The sequence below is a fragment of the Simochromis diagramma genome, unplaced genomic scaffold (assembly GCF_900408965.1).
Source record: "Simochromis diagramma unplaced genomic scaffold, fSimDia1.1 OVJJ01000334.1, whole genome shotgun sequence".
Lineage (NCBI taxonomy): Eukaryota > Metazoa > Chordata > Actinopteri > Cichliformes > Cichlidae > Simochromis > Simochromis diagramma.
This window is the reverse complement of record NW_024386764.1, coordinates 169,950-185,474: the sequence shown is the minus strand read 5'-3', so window position 1 is coordinate 185,474 and position 15,525 is coordinate 169,950. Positions and strand designations below refer to the sequence as shown.

General features: G+C 44.8%; 1 protein-coding gene across 3 annotated transcripts; it reads right to left on the bottom strand.

Moving 5' to 3' along the window:
* Positions 1-5: 5 nt before the first annotated feature.
* Positions 6-12,298, bottom strand: LOC120732474 (sorting nexin-9-like). Of its 3 annotated transcripts, XM_040030130.1 has the most exons (17): positions 12,187-12,298; positions 8,652-8,738; positions 8,501-8,575; positions 5,491-5,602; positions 5,250-5,406; positions 4,782-4,866; positions 4,577-4,702; positions 4,170-4,287; positions 3,964-4,094; positions 3,595-3,698; positions 3,221-3,324; positions 3,049-3,126; positions 2,486-2,562; positions 2,285-2,374; positions 1,925-2,039; positions 342-433; positions 204-251 (listed from the first exon to the last, which is right to left on the bottom strand). In XM_040030130.1, exons 1-17 carry the CDS (start codon positions 12,196-12,198, stop codon positions 204-206), a joined length of 1,611 nt encoding a protein of 536 aa, XP_039886064.1. In that variant the 5' UTR covers positions 12,199-12,298. The 3 variants fall into 3 exon arrangements, with proteins under 3 accessions (XP_039886048.1, XP_039886064.1, XP_039886056.1); XM_040030114.1 differs by lacking the exon at positions 12,187-12,298 and having other exon boundaries at positions 6-251; positions 8,652-8,837; XM_040030122.1 differs by lacking the exon at positions 12,187-12,298 and having other exon boundaries at positions 5,250-5,394; positions 8,652-8,838.
* Between the last annotated feature and the right edge of the window lie 3,227 nt (positions 12,299-15,525).

The window sequence follows — 15,525 nt, the reverse complement described above, 5'->3', positions numbered from 1 at the left end:
CCAGGTGGAGGCGTAGAAAGTTTTATTAAACGTGTAAAATCAACTGTTAAAAAGTTTTTAAATAAAGCAGAGAAAGAAGGAAACTCATCATTAATCATTATCATATCAACATTTACACTATAAAGATTATGAGGCTTTTATTTTGTTAACAGTGACTCAGGCTGTGATGTCACATGTGACATCACATGGTGGCGGCGGCATCCTCACAGCGTGGTGAACTGGCTCAGAGCTTCTCTCAGCTTATCTGCGATCTGAACAATCAGAGAGCAGATGGGAGACGACATCACAGACCTAAACACGCAACCAGACTCCGCCCACCCCGCCTCCCGCCTGGCGCTCACCTGCTGGTAGAAGGTGACCTGCTGCTCCAGGTAAAGCTGCATCACTCGGTTGTAGTCGTAGATACGGTTGCTATGGAAATGGTTCATCTCAGCTGGAGGAGAGCAGACAGCGGCGAGTTACCCTCGGACATTTTTTTATTTATTACACATACAAACATTAACTTTATACTATTGTGGTATCATTTTATTTACTTTATTATTTAGTTCTTAGATCAGTCGTTCTTGGATTTTTATTTTGGTGGGATTGACATGAACCCAACATTATCATCTCTTCATACACATGTGGTATGTAGGTGGTGGCTGCAGCTCAGGTGGCAGAGCAGGTCAGCCACTAGTCAGAAGGTCGGTGGTTCGATCCCAGGCTGCCTCCTGGCTGCATGCCAAATATCCTTGGGCAAGATACTAGCCCCATGTTTGCCTACTGGTGGTGGTCAGAGGGCCCGGTGACGCCAGTGTCCGGCAGCCTCGCCTCTGTCAGTGCGCCCCAGGGCGGCTGTGGCTACAATGTAGCTTGCCATCACCTGTGTGTGGATGGGTGGATGACTGAATGTAGTGTAAAGCGCTTTGGGGTCCTTAGGGACTGAGTAAAGCACTATACAAATGCCATTTACCTTTTTTTTTTTTTTTTTTTTTATTACATGTGAAACAGAAACAGCTGAAACTATGGCCGATGATGAGGTAACGCCATGACATCATGAAAAGGCAGCAGGTGACTAAAGCTGAGTGTCTGACGAGACGAGCTGAGCAGGAAACACCCTCACAGGGTTTGTATATGTGACCGTCTACTCTGCTGTCAGACAGAGCAAGACAGTTTTATTTTGAAGGGTTACATGAAGTCCCTGAATGATCCTGTGATGCTAAAGGTCAGCTGTGTGTCTCTGTCTCCTGAGTGACTGCGGCCCCTTCTCCTTCTTCTGAAGCTCCTCCAGATGTGATGTGTCCTGATGGGGATCTTGGTCTTCGGCTCAGGCCAGAGATTAAAGTTGGGGCTCTGAGTGGGTGGTTGTAACGCCCATTCTGGTCTCCTGCAGCATGTTCCTCAGCAGGATTGTCGTGGTTCTCTCTGAGTTTCTCCTCACTCCTGTTGTCCACACTTGGAGACACTATGATAACTTTCACTCTTCTCCTCAGGTCTGAAGTGATTTATAAAGTGTCTTTGGATTTGGGACGCTGCTTTCTCAGATCAAACCCTCACAGATGTGTTTATACCAACTCTAAACTGGATAAATTCCTTGGTTTGGTCTTAATTTAACATCTTTGAGTGTTACAGAGTGAACACAGGTCATTGCACAGCAGGTCCAATCTGTGGGTCAATGACAAGCTCAGTTCTTCAGGAGGACAAACTGACTGTGGTCATGTTTGTCTCTCTGAAATTATTCTGTTATTGTTTGTAAACAGATTTATGCTTTTTAAATAAAACAAGCATGTTCAGAAACACTGCGCAGAAAATCCATCGCTCTGCTAAAAGCATGACAGCTTTAAATTTCAACAGGGGCTGATAACTTTATCAAAGAGATTACTTTGACCTTTGGGTTTGCTGGGATTTTTGGGTGGTGTGTGTGTGTGTCTGTGTGTTCTGTTACCCTGCAGGGCGTAGCTCATGCAGCTGAGCCGCTGGTTCATGCACTTCCTGTCGCTGTTGTTCATTTTTCCTGCAGAAACCAAACGATCGCCTTCCTTCACTTTATCTGCAGCAGCCTGAAACACACACACACACACACACACAGGTGAGACCACGCCCTCCTCAGCACACCTGGAGCCCCTCCCATTCCCCAATTAATGTTGCTCTGACAGCGATTGAATAAAAACCTCCAAAATAAAAGCCTCAGTTTCCAGCTTCAGTCTGTTTTATTGTCTCATGTTTTCAGACATTCTCTGTGTGCACCTGCAGCTATGTGTAGCAGTACTGTGTGTAGTATAGTCACTGTGTAGTTCTGCTGTACCTTGTGTACAGCGATGATGTCTGGAAAACATGCCAGCAGCCCTTTGTACTCGCTGTTAGTCTCCAACAGGAAGTGGAGGTCCTTCTGAGGCTGGAAACATCAACACAACAAAGAATGCAGTAAGAGAATAAACAAATATTATTGTAAGACTGAGAAAACACAGTATACTGTGTATTTATACATAGGTGTGTGTGTTTTTACCTGCTGGGCGACGACCTCAGCAATCTCCTCGTAGGTTTTTCCAGCAGCCGTCAGAGCGTCGGTCAACGTCGCCTCACCTGCATCGCAGACACTTAAAAGTCTGTACTTATACCACATAATAGATGTTCACTGGATATTTACGTATTTCACAATGGAAACCAGCTTTAAGGAAAATGGTTCAGAAAGAGCACACTGAGCTCAGAGTCCCTGAATGCACCGCGGGAGAGCTTCAAGTCCTCCGAGAATGTAAACAAAACCGTTGGTCAGTCAATAAAGTTGTTCCTGTTTAAGTGTTGCTGGAGTCCCTGCATTGTGATTATCTTTCCATCCTTCCTCCCTCCTTCCATGCTTCCACCCTCCCTCCTTCCATCCACCCTCCTTCCATCCTCTCTCTCTTCCTCCCTCCTTTCTTCTATACTTCCATCCTCCCTCTTTCTATCTTTCTATCCTTCCTCAGTCCTTCCACCCTCCCTCCTTCATTCCTACCTACTTCTATCCTTCCATCCTTCTATCTTCCATCCTCCCTCCTCCACCCTCCACCCCCACACTCCTCCCTCGCTCACCTGGATATTTGCTGGTGATGAATACAGTTGACAGGTTTCTGAAGGCTTGGCCGATGCGCTCATACTCTTTAGGAAGCGCTGGTTAAAAACAGATGAAGACATTACCACCCAATCACAGCTGTAAGTATTCTGTGTACATGTACACAGAATAACTTTAAATGTATGCACTGACGTCCGGTGCAGCGTTTCCAGTGCGCGTGCCCGACGTTCAGCAGCTCTCTGATGCCGTCATCCATGGACTTTGTAAAGCGGCTGTAGTGTTCACACCTCTGTTCACTGCACACACACTCAGAGGTCACACAAAGGTAAAAAGCCACAGGTAAAAACATGTGAAACTGAGCTGCTGTTTGATGGAAGAACAGTGAAAGTACATTTATAATAAGGAACAGTAATTGGCCCAGTACACCGCCCTGTGGCACTCCCAGTGAGCTACAGCTAAAAAAGGGATTGACGCCGTTAGACGACCCTAATGAGCGAACCAATCAGACGTAGCCTGACAGACCAAACCCAGGGTATAGGCCTTTACAGGCAGACTGAGTGACTTACACCTGGATGACATCGAGCTCTGCAGCTTCAGGTTCAACCAAACTGAACATCATTGGACCCACCGTCTCGTCTTTCTCTGCCTTCCTCTTCCCCGCCTTCCACTCCTGAAACAACAACAAACAGCCTTAGCCAATCAGCAAGCAGCATCAGATATCATCACACCTGACTGGCTCAAACATAATCTCCATAAAAGACCACACAAACATTTATAACCTGTGGGTGGGGTCTGTTCTGTACCTGAAGCCTTCTGGTTTGTGTTTGTAGTCTTTCATTTGTTTGTGAGTAAACAAAAAGTACATCCCAGAGGCTTAGACAGCAGGTTCTCAGGTTACCTGAAAGATGTAAAGCAGGAGGTGGAGCTTCACCTACCTTCTCATCTCTGTGGGTGAGGAAGAGCTGAAAGACTTCACTCTGAGAGACGATGGGGTGCCGACACATCCGAGTCATCCAGGCCTGCAGACCCTCCATCCTCATCCTAATGAAGTCATCATCAAACCTGCCTACAAGCACGGGTGAGACTGGTAAGGTCAAAGGTGTTTGCTGGGTCATACAGGGTAGCTATGGCGATGGCTCACCTGTCACCTGTTTGTCAGGCAGTGAGGGGATGGGCAGTATGGACCCAAACTTCTCCAGCAGACGCTCGTACAGCCAATCAAAGTGCTTGTAGCGATGATTGACAGGGCTGTTGGTTGTCTGGAGGAAGAGGGAGGAGTCAGAGATTGATACCCAGTGATACTGCAAGTACTACTGTCCTTGGTCTCTCTTGGAAATGAGATTTTTAATCTCAATGAGATTTTTTACCTGGATAAATAAAGGATTAATAAAACCTACTAAGTACTACAGAGTAAGTAAAGTAAGTAAGTAAAATTTTATTTATATAGCACCTTTCAAGATAAAAATCACAAAGTGCTTCACAGAAGCTAAAACCTAAAAATAAAAATCAACCAAAAGCAAGTTTAAAAAAAAGTGCTACTAAGCTCACATTGGGTGTTATCTGGTACTCAATGAAGCTCTTCAGTCCGTACATTTTGGACTCTTTCTTTGGATCAGCAATCACACAGTCCAGAGGAGACGTCGGGTACAGCCAGACGGGGCCTACTTCTCCCATCTGATCGGAAGAGGACCAAGAGCCAATCAGAGCAATCAACACCACACATCATTAACGAAGAGAAAAATGTTGGACTCACGTAGACAGGAAGTCTCTCTCTGTTGTCAGCCGGAGGTCGGGCTAACATGAAGACTTCTGGACTCGGACCTTTGGAGAACGAGAACCTAAAGACAAGAAGGCATCACTGTCTTCTACTCGTTTCTACTGATTTCTACTGACATCTACCAAATTCTGCCAACTTCCACTGACATCTGCTTCCATTAATTTTTAATAATATCTAACAACTACCAACATTCACTCCCTTCCACTGAAATCTACTAGGGTTTACCATCACTACTGACATCTACTGACATCTACTGAACTCAACTGATGTTTAGTAAGCTCTACTGTCTTCTACAGGAATCTACCAACTGCTAAACACTGTGACTGACATCTAATGACTCCTACCAGTGTTTACTTTGCTCTATGGACCGACATCTACTGGACTCTACTTTTAGCTCTACTGTGAGTCGTCTGTTATATTTGCATATTTCAGAAACATATGTACTTATTGAGGGAGATCTTAACACTGGGTCCATGGGCGCTTCGTCCTGAGGCTCTGGCCTCCCCTTCCGGTTGGTTGTTGTCATGGTAACTGCTCACCGACTGGTCATCCCATTCGTCGTCCCACTCGCCGTCATCATCCTGAACAGCTGATAGGGACACTGCTCGACATTCCTGATGTAAAACCTTTTTCCTCACAGTAACACACTATACTTGAAAATGAGCTGAAAACAAGCGTATGTTACCGTGCTGTGTGGGATTGTATCCTCGACTGTCCCATCCCTGTGTGTGACTGACAAAAGCCCCGCCCCCCAAGCCCAGGTCCCCGCCTCCTCCAACACCACCAGTGTTTCTGATCTGAAACATGACAACATCTTTAACAAATAGATGTTCCTGCAGATGATACAGACTTTACTGTAGCCATCACAGAGCAGGGTGCTACCAATATGGTCACAAATGCAACCAAATTTTTCAATTGTGCGACTAAAAAAAATCTTGGGTCACACCAGTGTGACCAACTGTTCGAGTACGAACAAAAAAAAGTCTCGGCAACTCTGAAGATCTCCATGTGGTCAACAACAGACACACATTATGCCCCTATCGTGGTCTGAACCAATCAGAGATAGTCAGGGGTTTGAAAGTGCAGACGGACAGAGAGGTGAGTAGCTTGAATAAAGCGGTATCGATTAATTAAATCCTGATTGAAATATAAATGTATTTTGGGGCTAAAAGCCGACAGCTCACTGACTCTGATGCGTCGGCGGGTCCGTGCTTTGTGTTTACGTCTTTTTTGAGCTAGATTCTGAGGTGCAGGTTTTGTCTCTCTCCAACCAAAATTCGCTGAACCAGCAGCAAAAGAAGATCCAAATTACGCTTCACATTTGATAAATGTCGTCATTAATTCCCTCTTACTTTTGCTGTTTTGCTTCCACCACATTAAAATCACACTTCATGCACAGCTCTCTCTCTCTGTCTGTACTTTAAGTACAGTTTCCTGTCTAAAAGTCTCTCCTTTCTGCATTATTCATTCGCTTATTGCCCACCAGTCTACCGTTGTTTACAGCGCTGTCGGCCACTCTTTTTTTTTTTTTGAACTTAAATGACCTTGGACAAGAAAGCTTAATTTCTGCTGTTCAATACTGATCTTAGAAATATGGTATCTAACCAGATTCTTATTCTGGATGGCATTACTTTGGCCTCCAGTAATGCTGTGAGGAACCTTGGAGTCATTTTTGACCAGGACATGTCCTTCAACGCACATATTAAACAAATATGTAAGACTGCGTTCTTCCATTTGCGCAACATCTCTAAAGTTAGAAATATCCTGTCTCAGAGTGACGCTGAAAAACTAGTTCATGCATTTATTACTTCCAGGCTGGACGACTGTAATTCATTATTATCAGGAAGTCCTAAAACCTCGCTGAAAAGCCTTCAGCTAATCCAAAATGCTGCAGCAAGAGTCCTGACAGGGACTAGAAAGAGAGCAGATTTCTCCTGTTTTGGCTTCCTGTTAAATCCAGAATTCAAAATCCTGCTCCTCACATACAAGGTCTTAAATAATCAGGCCCCATCTTATCTTAATGACCTTGTAGTACCATATCACCCTATTAGAGCACTTCGCTCTCGCTCTGCAGGCCTACTTGTTGTTCCTAGAGTATTTAAAAGTAGAATGGGAGGCAGAGCCTTCAGTTTTCAGGCCCCTCTTCTGTGGAACCAGCTTCCAGTTTGGATTCAGGAGACAGACACTATCTCTACTTTCAAGATTAGGCTTCAAACTTTCCTTTTTGCTAAAGCATATAGTTAGGGCTGGACCAGGTGACCCTGAATCCTCCCTTAGTTATGCTGCAATAGACGTAGGCTGCTGGGGATTCCCATGATGCATTGAGTTTTTCCTTTCCAGTCACCTTTCTCACTCACTATGTATTAATAGACCTCTCTGCATTGAATCATATCTGTTATTAACCTCTGTCTCTCTTCCACAGCATGTCTTTATCCTGTTTTCCTTCTCTCACCTCAACCAATCACAGCAGATGGCCCCGCCCCTCCCTGAGCCTGGTTCTGCTGGAGGTTTCTTCCTGTTAAAAGGGAGTTTTTCCTTCCCACTGTCGCCAAAGTGCTGCTCATATGATTGTTGGGTTTTTCTCTGTATCTATTATTGTACGATCTACTGTACAATATAAAGCGCCTTGAGGCGACTGTTGTTGCGATTTGGTGCTAAATAAATAAAACTGAATTGAATTGAATAAGAAAAGATGAAAAAAACTATTGATACATTTTTTGTTAAGGCCTGATCCGTCTGAAATTCATAGCCAGTGCTCTGAAATGGAGCCATCAATCTTTGAACGCTGAAAAAGCACACAGTGTATCCAGAAAACACATTATATGCTGCAATAAATGCACTGCCCAAGTGTCCCCTCTCCCCACTGCCTTTCAGCAGCAGGCAGCAGCAAACAGGTCGTCAGAGGAGGCCGATGTGATGATTAGGTTTAACATTGCCTACAATATTACCAAAGAGTGCCGAAGCACTTCAAGCACAAGCATTTTTTCACTAACTTATCTTTCTGGTAGAACTGTGCTCCAAATAAAGAACTTTGTGTTGACACGATTGTTAGTTAATCGTTTACAAATCAATATTGTCTGTATGGACAGCAATTTCGCCCCCAAAAAAAGTGCACGTGTAAAACTGCGGTGTTAAGTGATGCGGTTGAAAAATTTGGGTGCGCCTAACTTTTGTGCTGGTGCGCCTAAGAAAAAAAGTCAGGCACACCAGTGCAACCATGGCAAAAAGTTAGTCTACAGCCCTGCAGAGGTTACACTGTGTGGTCCAATGGTCTCCATGGTGGGTTTATCACTCTGTGCTGTGATTTTCAGTATCTCTGTGAAGTGTTTGTGCCTTTGTGAACTTGAAATCAAATAAAGATGAAATATCCTCGGTTTTAGTCTCTGTCGGTTTGGTAAAATAAATGATTGCAGTTTGCCCGGTGAAGCAGCCCTGATGGACGTATTTATTAATGTTTGGACGTCTATCAGCCTGTGAGTCAGCTGCTTGTTTTCACTGAAATACTGATTTTCTGGCCTCTGTTCTGGAATCTCACTGAAACTGAGCTGAATTCAAACAAATAGTCAAATAATAATAAAAACTAAACTCAAAGGTACGTGTTGGACAGAGGAGCAGTGTGACACTGATGAAGGTGAAATTCACTGATCTGTGCCTCTTTGTGTTGACACGACATGAAATAATGTCACAGCGCTCACCTGTAAATATCCCTCAGGTACAAGGCCGGTTTGTCCGCTGGAGTTCTGGGCCTGGATCCAGCCTCCACCCACAGTCTGAAGAACAGGGACACGTGAGGGGGTGGAGCCGTGTTTCCTTTGCAGTGTGTGCAGTGTAAACACCTGTGTTTACCTGGTCTGTCACAGTGATGGTCTCCCCTTCTCTCACCGACAGCTCGTTGTTTCCTGGCTCCGCTGTGAAGTCGTACAGAACCAGAGCCTGGAGAGCGCACACACACATGCACACGCGCGCACACACACACACATACACACACACACATGCACACACACATCCACACAAGCATGCACACACACGCACACACATGCACACACACATCCACACAAGCATGCACACACACGCACACACACACAAACACACATGCACACACACGCACACACACACAAACACACATGCACACACACGCACACACACACACACGCACAGAGCTCAGACTGGTACAAACTAAAGTTTAGGGGCAGTCAGAGGAACCAGCTCTGGTTTGGGCTCAGAGGAAACGTCTGGATGTCAGTGAAACTACAAACTCTCGAACCTGACTTCCTGTTGGACCACAGCACTTCCTGACATCCAAATATCAGGAACTTCCAGGCTTTCTGGGTTTTTCTTTCCAGAGAAGCTCACACAGAGACATTTCCATGTGCAGCGATGAAACGTCGTCTCCTGCCTCCACACGTTTATTCATGAACACAAATATGATTTCTGCTTGTCGCATTGACAAACACGTCTGCAGAGCCGAACAGTCACAAAATAATTTGAAGTCATGTTTGAGTTCAGGACTAACGCTGATGCAGGAGCGCTACGTCGTTGCAAGTCAGTCATATAAAAGTTTACTCTGTGGAGACCGTCACAAACTCTCTCACTGATTAGAGTAATTGTGATTGTAGAGTGTGATTGTTATATTACAACTTCTTTCTACTTACAGTAGAAATGATCATGTGAGTTTTCCATTGCCACGCCCCCACCTGAGGACAACGACGGTCCCCATTACCCTCAGGTCTGTTTCACTCCAACACACCATCACTTCCTGCAGCACCACCCACGCCCACAGCTCAGTCTCTGCCCCAAGCGTGATGGTGGAGGCTGCAGACCTGTCACCACGTCTCCCTCATTGTTAAACTGTTACCATGGTTTCATCCCTCGCATCACTGATCCCCGATCAGGACGCCGTCCTTCAGTGAAACCATCAGAGTAAACATGAGATGTCTGATTGATTTATTCATCCAGGCTCTCATTCCCACCACACCAGCAAAGGTGCAACAGACACAACAGGTAACGAGACATCAAGTACAAACAGGCACAGATGTGTCAATTTGATTATTCCTGGAAACACCAGCAGCACATTTGAAATCCTGATTTTGTCCGATTCCCGGGGCGATCATTTGGATGATGCTGTGAATGCGAAGGCCGTGTTGGTTGTTACACATAAAAACACAAAGGTAAGAGGGAAGCAGGCCAAGCAGGGCTTCATAGACAAGTACCAGCCAATGGGAACATCCGCAGCAACACGCAGAGAACAGTGAGCCACGTGATTTCCACAGCCAGTAATAAACCTGAAGCGTGGACAACATCCAGGTGTTTGGGTGCTGGGCAGGTACATTCATATCATGAAGCGCTTAGAGTCAAGTTTGAAAACAATCTGAGGTCTTTATGAGCTTCAGCTCTCCGTCTGCAGCACAGCTGATATCTCAGACCCAGGCATGCCAGCGTTATTTTAAATAAATCAATAAGCGATGAGTTCTCTGACTGTCAGACAGTAGCGGTTTTAGATACGGGCAACACGGGCGGTTGCCCGGGACGGCATCACGGGCATCAGCAAAAAAAATAAAATAAAAAAATTGCTCGTACTCGTGCTGCCCCGACATCAGCCAACGCATATTGGGAATGGTACAGGCACCGATCGCTTTTCTATCGCCCATTTGCTGGGAGTAAGGGTGCCCTCCGTTAGCGAGGTGCGCCTGCTGCTTGCGGCGCAGAGAGGAGAGGGCGGGGCGGCGGGGGATTCACTGGCTGGCTGGAGCAGCATCTAATAACCAACTCGCAATAAAACAAAATAAAAACAAACCAACAAACACGAAAACACCAGACATCATGATACAGACTTATAATTTGCACCGATGTTTTTTCAAAATTCTGTACGCGAAAAGTGAGCGCGAGAGCCCTCGGTGCGCCTGCTCGCTGCTGAAGTCAAAGTAAACTTTATTGTCATCTCCGCTACATACAGTCCAGTATATAGAGAGACGAGACGACGAGGCTCCAGTTACAGCAGTGCAAGTAAACAAACAATAAATATAAGAGGAGTAAGACAATAAATATACACTTTAGGACTCGGGGTAAAGGATCAATAACAATTTAAAATTTATAATTTACAGTTTGATGATTTAAAGTCTCACACACAACCCGTCAAAAGGGGAGGGGCCCTGCTGCTTCCAAATAGAGCACATTTCATTCATAATGTTGTAAATTATGTATTCATGATTTGAATCCTGGATTGTGCGAAATCTCAGAAATAAACCTTAGACAAAGTGAATCTGTGAACTAAGGTGTAGGTCTGTTAGATCATGTTGTGGTGATCCTCGATATGGGGGATTTGTGTTCATACCGGAGTGCAAAATTAAAACCAATGTAAGGTGGACAAGAAAAGTTCAAAGCCATCAGGAGCTCAGTTTAGAAAAAATAAAAAAGAAGAGGAGGAGAAACGAGCAACAGATGCAGGTAAGCAGATGTGTGATTGGATAATGGCAGGTCATCCTGAAACAATCAGGGTCAGAATACTTTATTAATCCCTAAGGAAATTATGTGGATTACAGTTGCTCCAAGAAGAAATGATAAAAATACTAAACTCCAAACAATACATTATGTTACAGGTTTTAATATTAATTGTCAATTGTTGATTTGTCCTGTTCTCATTGTATGACGAATTATGATGGCTGTTTGGTAGCCGTTTGCATACAATGCATACTCTCTCTCTCTTCATATGTGTGTTTCTCTGGCAAAATTCAGTATGTTTCGACAACAGTTTTATGGTAATGTATAATCCTTAATATGTTTTTTGTGTATGTGGGGGGGGGGGGGGGGCGCCAGAGGGAGTGTTCGCCCGGGGCGCCAAACAGGCTAGGACCGCCACTGGTGTCAGAGGACTGTGCTGTGGGAAACAGGAGACCTCCTCACACTGACAATCTCTGAGTTCGTCCTCAGAATCTAAAGTTTCTGATATATCGCCTGCAGACCTCACTGATCATCACAGGGATCAATAACTCTCATCGATCTCTCCTCAGCAGCAGGTCTGTGACTTTTGACCCTCCTCTGAGCTTCTCCGACAACTTTTAAACGTGGGCTGGTGTTCCCGCACATGCGCAGCAACAGCCTGTGCGTTCCTATTTTCCCAACTGGATGTTGGCAGTTCTCCCCACGGCTGTTCGAGCCGTGTCTGCGGCTCTTCCCTCCCCCCTTGTCTCCCCCGTGTCTCCCCTGTGTCCCCCTCCTCTCCTCGTGCCGCTCGCTGCACCTGTCTGCTGACACCTGCCGTGTCTCAGGTGTGTCCCCGCCGTTCTGTTGCTCCCCGAATCGGTTCGGTTCAGCGCGCTGATTGGAGCCAGCCGCGGGGTCAAAGGTCACCGCAGATAGGTACGCGTGCAGGCGATGGTCTTACCTGAGCAGCCATGGTGACGTCACAGGAGTAGGTTCGATCCCGGTTCTTGCCGTCAGCTCGCGGACCGACCTGAGCCCCGCTGCGTCAAGGTAGGGAGCGCGAGGACGGCACTTCCGCTGTGGCGCTTCACAATTAAAGCACCGCAGTAGCTCTAGGGCAAACAAACCTATAAAACGACACCTTTAGTGACGACACTTTAGTGACGTCTAAAGAAGCTGTGAACACAGGCAAGTTGAATTCATATAATAAAATACAGGAATGCGTTAAATAAATCACACAGATTCGCTTAGTTTTATTAATTTTTATTTTGAAAGTCCGCTTCCGTTAGTTTATTTTTGTGCTCTGAAACCTTGACCACATATGACGTCATACGCGGAAGGGCTATTCCACTGGGCGTCTCCTGAAAACTCTCCAGTTACACGCTGTAAAAATACTGCAGTTGAAAATACTACTGAAGCACATTAAAATACTACAAAATACACAGACGAACACTACAAAATACAAAATGCTAAAATATTACGAAATACTTGTTAAAATACTGCTATTAAATGCATTAAAACACTACAAAATACACTAAGATCATTAGGATCAGTGTGCAGAGTGTAAAATATGAACTTTAACTGTAAATTTAATAACACAGTAAACAGTAGTTTTTTATAAAAAGTAAAAGTACAGATAAAATCTGTAGAAACACACAAAAATAAACAGTGCATCATAAAACTGTATGATTGTTGTTACAGTGAAACACACATGTGGGGACTCGGGATTCACTCTGTCTGCTGTGTGTGGTCTCTGCTGCTCTCTGGGCCAAAGGTCACACCTGAAGCCCGTGTCAGGTGACCTGTGGCCGAGTCAAGGCGGTCGTAGGTCACACCGTCGCTACTGCCTGGACTCAAGCCTGAAGAATGGCATCTCTGAGATACCCAGCAGGTGTTTCCTGTTTTATTTTGGCTATTAGCCCTCCACTTCCTGCCTAGCATGTGTCTGCAGGCTGTTTGCCCTGCCCTAGCCTGACTCACCTGTGCTCACCTGTTCTGGGATAATCTGTTTTTGTGTGTGTTCATGCTTCTGCTCTGACTCTGTGGTATTAGGTCATATGTTATTAATGAGATGTGTGGCAGCCACACCACTCATACTACTGCTCCCATAATGCAGTGCATCTGCTATTTTATTACACCACAGAAAAAAACAATACCTGTGTCCAGAGGCCCTGAACTCAAATCCACAGAAACACCAGAAACTCACATTTTAGGAAGTACTGCACGGGTACTACACATGTATTACATGTACACATATGATTGAAGGATAAATACTTTAAACCACAGGTATGAACCAGTGTGCAGTGTCCACTACACAGGAACACCTCTGTGTGTGTCTTAGATCACAGCAGATGTGCCATTTCTCTGAGCAGGTCAGTAAACTCACCACACACTGACTGTGGCACTGCAGGAACTCGTGTGGTGTTCAGATTCTGCCTGATCAAACTGTGTGAATCAGTCTGAGTTATACTGAGGCGTATGAGTGGAGCTCAGCTGGGGTGGGGGGGCTCAGCTGGGGGCTGGGTGGGCTTGCCCCTCCCCAGCCAAACTACAGCTACACCCACAGGTTGGAGTAAACGTTCCTGAAATCTTAAAGTTTGTGTGTTTTCTGGAAAACAAAGACATGTGTTGTTGATTCGGAAACAATTTCTTTGCTCTGGTCGATAAACGTTCGTCCTCTCTCGCCAAATGTTAAAGCATGTTGTTGCACACAGGTGGGGATGCTCACATAGGAGGAAGTAGAACTACAATCAGAAACTCCAGAAAACCAACCTTCACACTAAAACAGGAAGTAACCAAAAGACTAAACACACAGAGACACCAACACTGACCCAGGGAGGAGAGTGAACAGAGACAGGAGAAGTAACCTGTAAGCAGGAAGCAGCGCTCTAAGAATGTCCCTGAAACAAATGAGTCACATTAGAAACAGGTAAACAAAGAGCAGCGCAGCAGGAAGATGAAAGTCAGTCAGCGTCATGTTGATGAATCCAGGGTCCTGCACATTTTTAAACCTCACAGCTGGAACTCAGAATGACTGCAATGATGTCAGTCATGTATAGGGTCACACTTCATGTCTCTAGACTCTATCAAACCTTTAAAATGCTGTTGGACATCTTTAATGACAGAATCTCAGTAATGTTTCAGCGTAAAATGTAACCAGATTACAATCAAACTGTCTCTAAGTCCATGTAGTTTAAGTCTTACGGTGTGTTCACACCGAACGCGATAGAGGTGGCCAGAGCGTCAGGTTTACATGTAAAGTCAATGGAAAAAGCGCGATGATGAAATTTGGAAGCAGATTTGTATCGCGAAAACGCGTGAAACGGGCGTCAGTGTACCGCGTCTGCCGCGTTTGGCTCGCGAATAAAACCACACGCGTCAGTTTTTGTGTTGCATTTTGTGCATACGCGCGTTTCGCGTCTACCGCTCGAGTTGGAAAAATCTGAACTCAAGCGTCAAATCGCGCCACGACAACCAATCAGGAGCCTGCTGACGTGGCTCTGACCAAAGGGGAAATGGTCCAAGGGGCAGATCCAGCCAAAGCCCTTCATTCTTCATTCAGTATGGAGGAAAAGCTCATCACTGCCGTGGACCCTAGCAATCAGTCGTTTTCTGATGAGGCAGCAGCTCTCCAGGGCAGAAACAATGCTGTTATTTTTCTCCTCCTTCTCCCTGAGGCTCTTCCACTCCAAGCTGGGTCCTTTTTATTCCTGTCTCTCTGTAAAAAGTTAAATGTTATATATTTATGTTTAATGTTTTTGTTTTGAATTTATATATTTTTTCCAATAAACATTTGTAATGACTAATGTCTCTGTTCTACTACACAGCAAATATTGGCACCCGACTTGACACATGTAGTTTTTTTTTCATATTACACTAATAACAAAATATACCAATACAGTGGGATGCAAAAGTTTGGGCAACCTTGTGAAAGGTTAGGGAAGCAACACATTAACAAGAGAATTCTGAGTAAAACTAAAGTTACTTTCCCTAGTAACTAGTTACTCTGAAAGTAACGAGTAACTTGAAGTAACTGAGTTACTTTTGATGGAAGTAACTAGTAATGTAACTAAGTTACTAATTTAAAGTAACTTACCCAACACTGTCTACTACAGAGCAAATATTGGCACCCGACTTGACACAAGTAGAATTTATTTCATATTACACTAATAACAAAATATACCAATACAGTGGGATGCAAAAGTTTGGGCAACATTGTGAAAAGTAATTATTTTCCTGTACAAATCGTTGGTTGTCACAATAAAAATTGTCAGTTAAATATATCATACAGGAGACACAC